General features: G+C 37.2%; 1 protein-coding gene across 5 annotated transcripts in view; it reads left to right on the plus strand.

Moving 5' to 3' along the window:
• The window catches only part of LOC106875949 (E3 ubiquitin-protein ligase Bre1), a 51,350-nt gene that overhangs the window by 44,653 nt on the left and 1,959 nt on the right, over positions 1 to 4,738 (plus strand). For all 5 annotated transcript variants that reach the window (XM_014924283.2, XM_014924282.2, XM_052973514.1 and 2 more), the window contains 3 exons: positions 219 to 391; positions 2,084 to 2,261; positions 2,541 to 2,642. In XM_014924283.2, coding sequence (XP_014779769.1) covers positions 219 to 391; positions 2,084 to 2,261; positions 2,541 to 2,642 — 453 coding nt within the window. The remainder of the gene's footprint in view (positions 1 to 218; positions 392 to 2,083; positions 2,262 to 2,540; positions 2,643 to 4,738) is intronic.

The following is a 4,738-nucleotide window of genomic DNA, read 5'->3' on the forward strand; positions in this document are numbered from 1 at the left end:
TATATATATATATATATATATATATATCAATCATCATCAAAACCAGAACAGGATCCATCCTCTTTTTTCATTTTCAACATACACACACACACACAATTTGGCTCTTGTAGAATTATCAAACTTTCTTAAATTAAATTAAATTCCTAGTTTTTTTTTGTCTCTTACTTTTGTATTCTTTCATGTCTCTTTCACTTTCTCGTGTGTCTATTTGTGTGCAGCGCATCAAATCGAACCAGATACATAAATTGCTACGTGAAGAGAAGGATAGTTCTGCAGAACAAGTAGCTACGCTTCATGGTCAAGTGCAGGCACAGAACCAAGTGGTACGAAAGCTTGAAGAGAAAGAACGCATCCTGCAGAACAACCTTGCTACAGTTGAAAAAGAACTCAGGTATGAGTGTATGTGTGCATGCATGCGTGTGTGTGTGTGTCTGTGTTCATTATTCAAGGCAGCATGGCAGTATGGTTAAGAAATTCATATTGTAGTCTTGTGGTCCTGGGTTCAAACCTGTCACATGGTATCTTGGCAAGTGTGTTTTATCATAACTTAGTGGGTATTACTCCTGGAAAAGTACAGGACAAGTTATTACACCTGGAAAAGTATAGGAAAAGCTATTACTTCTAGTAAAGTAAAGAATAAGAAACTTTTTACTTAAAATAATGCAGCAAAGAATAAAATTTGAAAATATTATAAACTAAAAATTACACAAGTTATAATTAATTGTTAGCAAAAAATACAAAATTTTTTAATTAATCATTGTACATCATAAAATAATTATAAAATAATTAAAGCTAGATTTTAAAAAAATTTTATAATATACTATTAAAATATAGCAAATAATTAATTATTAAATAAATAGAATTTTATTCAAGCTATTACTAAAGAATTTGATTACTATTTATAAGTACAATTCCAATTTACATATATAAAAATTTAAAATTTATGTAATACTTTTTAGATTTTATTTTTTAAATATTCTAAGGTATAAATTTTTGCATCTTTTGTTATTGCAATAGAGTGCAGTTAATTAATCATCAGCTAATTAGACAGTTCCCCTAATTTTTCATTTTTTAAAATTACTTTTTGTAATTACAATAAAATTCAGTTAATTAATCATCAGCTTATTAGCCAGTTCTTGTAATTTATCACTCTTTACAGTTCTCATCTTTTAAATTTATTGTACAAAACTTTTCAGCTAATTTGTATGTTTGTCTGATTAGTCACTTTTTTCTGTATTTAAGGTAGTAAATTAGCCAAATTCTACTTAAATAAGTATAGTGTTATTTGTAAACTATAATAAAATCATTTTTAATATTCAAATTTTAAATTTTAGCTGCAATATTTTAAGTAAAAAAGTTTCTTATTCTTTACTTTATTAAAAGTAATAACTTGTCCTGTACTTTTCTAGGTTTATAGCTTTAAGAATATTATTTTTCATGTTCACATTTTTCCATGTAATCCATGATTTTTCCAGGCATTGCTGTTATAAGATAATTAATAATGTGTCAATTAATAATTTAATTATAAAATACTGAAAGATAATATTTCAATTTTTCCATGTAAATGATGATGATATTTCAATTTTTTTTCATGTTTAATTTAAATATATGTTGTGATTCAATCATTTGATATCCACATCAAATTAATAGCAGGGATTTTTACCTTCTTGTGGTTGCACCTGGCTCACCAAAAGTTACAAAAAACAAGACCCCAAAACCTAGATTTTGAGCTGGTGATAATAGCATTGATTGCTGCTAATCTAGATCTATCAATAATTATTCAATACAAAAGTAATTATAAAAGCATATCAGATATACACAAGTTAAAATTACCTACATCCCATTAATATAAATTTGAAAAATCGCTTTTAATTAATTTTGAAATTTAAAAAGTAAATTTAGAATATAAGCACTTTTAACCAATGCCTTTTCTGGACAACCTCACTACATGCCTTCAGGTCTGCCCATAGAGACATGGTCAAAAATGATTATATTGCTGCCCCAATAAATTTAGATGCATATATTTTTATATACATATGTATGTATTCAGCTTGAACTGTTCCTTCTATTTCTGGATTTTCAGCCTACGTCAACAAGCCATGGAGATGCACAAACGAAAAGCAGTCGAAAGTGCTCAGGCAGCAGCTGATCTGAAGTTGCGCCTTGATAAATATCAATCACAGTTGAAAGAGGCCCAAGTTGCTGTTGCCGAAAAGACTGCACACTTGGAGAAGGAATCATTCAAATTTAAACGGATGCAGGTAAGCTCTAATTCTTCAACTGCAAAGTGATATCTTTACCTGCACCTGTGTATAGTCAAATTAATGGAGACACCTCTGATGAGAATCCAATAAGGTTTGAAAATCAATAAAGGCAGTACTCCAGCATGGCTGCTGTTTAATGACTGAAACAAGTAAAAGGTAACATATATAAATGGAAGATATGCCTAAACATATTTGCTTCCTACCCATTGTGTCCTTTTATCATACCTTACTATTTTTACCACTCAATGCTATTAATCTGTATTCATGATCTTGCAGGAGGAAGTAGCAAGCCTTCGACGTAAGCTTGAGCGTTCAAAGAAAATAGAGATGGCTGGTGCTGCTGATGAAGTTCTCATGGAGGAGATAAAAGAGTACAAGGTAAGTTCTCGAGTCAACCTTGATCAGCCAGGCCAATGGCTTTCCTGTCTTTGTATGGTGATTGTGTGCATATGTGTGTATCATCATCAATTAACATCCATTTTCCATGCTGGCATGGGTTGGACGGTTTGACTGAGGTCTGGAGAGCCAGCTGCTGCACCAGGCTCCAATCTGGTCTGGCAGGTTTCTACAGCTGGATGCCCTTCCTAACGCCAATCACTCCGAGAGTGTAATGGGTGCTTTTACGTGCCACCGGCACAGGAGCCAGTAAGGCTGGCCTGGCCATGAACACATTCAGATGGTGCTTTTTACATGCCACCAGCACAGGAGCCAGGCAAGGGGTACTGGTATTGGTCACAATCGGTTGGTGCTTTTTACATGCCACTGGCACAGGAGCCAGTCAGGCAGACCTAGCATTGACCATGTTCAGATGATGCTTTTTACGTGCCATTGGCACGGGAGCCAGTCAGGGGCACCAGCTCCAGCAACGATACTGGTTTTACTTGACTCAACAGGTCTCCTCAAGCATATCATATCGCTCAATGCATCAAGAGTATTCTTAACAGGGCTGGACGTGCATGGCTGCGATCTCACTTCGCTTGCTGGGTCTTCTCAATCACAGTGTAACTCCAAAAGTCCTGGTCTCCTGTCATTGCCTCTGTGAGGCTCAATGTTTGAGGTTCCTTCTACAGTTAGGGAGTGGCACTTCCTTACACAGCTATCCTCATCCATACGTAACACATGGCCATACCAGCGCAATCGCCTCACTTGCACACCACATTTGATGCTTCTTATATCCAACTTTTCTCTCAGGGTGCTTACACTGTCGTGTGTGCACTCTGACATTACACATCCAGTGGATCATACTAGCTTCATTTCTTTCAAGCCTACGCATGTCCTCAGCATTCACGGCCCATGTTTCACTGCCGTGTAGCATGGCAGTTTGTACACACGCATCATACAGTCTACCTTTCACCCTGAGCAAGAGGCCCTTAGTTGCCAGCAGAGGTAGGAGCTCCCTGAACTTTGCCCAGGTTATTCTTACTCTAGTCGTTACACTCGCAGAGCATCCACCCCTACTACAGACTTGGATGCTTAGGTAGCAGAAACTATTAACTACTTCTAGTTTCTTCCCCTGGCATGTGATGCAATCTTTTTTCTGTACATCTTCAGTGTTTATTGCCCCAGTGCATCTGCCACACACAAAAACTAGCTTCCTGGTTAATCTTCTTTTGATATTGCTGCACCTTTTATGTGTCCACAGCTTACACCAGGTACATCATATGGAGTTTCTACCCACGTCTTTTCTACAAATTGAACAGGGCCATCTACCTGAAGTGGGTTGTGATTTGACAGCCTTCCTACTTACCAAGACTTTGGTTTTGGCTAGGTTAACCCTAAGGCCCTTCAATTCTAGACCTTCCTTCCACACCCTAAACTTCAACTCCAGTTCTGGCAGTGACTCGGCTATTAGAACAAGGTCGTCAGCATAGAGGAGCTCCTAGGGGCAGCCTCTCTTGAATTCCTCTGTTATTGCCTGGAAGACTATAATAAATAAGAGGAGGCTGAGGACTGATCCTTGGTGAACCCCTACATTTACTTGGAATTCTTCATTATACTTGTTGCTGACCCTCACCTTACTGTCAGTATCCCTGTACAAAGTTTGTACAGCTCTTACCAGCCACTCATCTATCCCCAGTTTCTGCATTGGCCACCAGATAAGAGATTGAGGGACCTTGTCAAAGGCTTTCTCCAAGTTAACAAAAGCCATGTACAAAGGTTTATCTTTGGCTAGGTATTTCTCCTGCAGCTGCCTTACCAGAAATATAGCATCAGTGGTGCTTCTGCCTGGCACAAAGCCAAACTGCATCTCATCTAGGCTAACTCTCTCCCTAATTAGTTGGGCTATGATCCTCTCTGTAACTTTCATCACCTGATCCAATAATTTGGTACCCCTGTAGTTATTTCTATCTAAAGCATAACCTTTCCCCTTGTTGCAGTTGACTATGGTGCTGTTACACCAGTCATTGAGTATGTCTCCTTCATGAACTACCTGTGGGTGACAAGACCATAACCCACACCGCCCACTATTTTAA

Source organism: Octopus bimaculoides, chromosome 16, assembly GCF_001194135.2.
Source record: "Octopus bimaculoides isolate UCB-OBI-ISO-001 chromosome 16, ASM119413v2, whole genome shotgun sequence".
Taxonomy (NCBI): domain Eukaryota; kingdom Metazoa; phylum Mollusca; class Cephalopoda; order Octopoda; family Octopodidae; genus Octopus; species Octopus bimaculoides.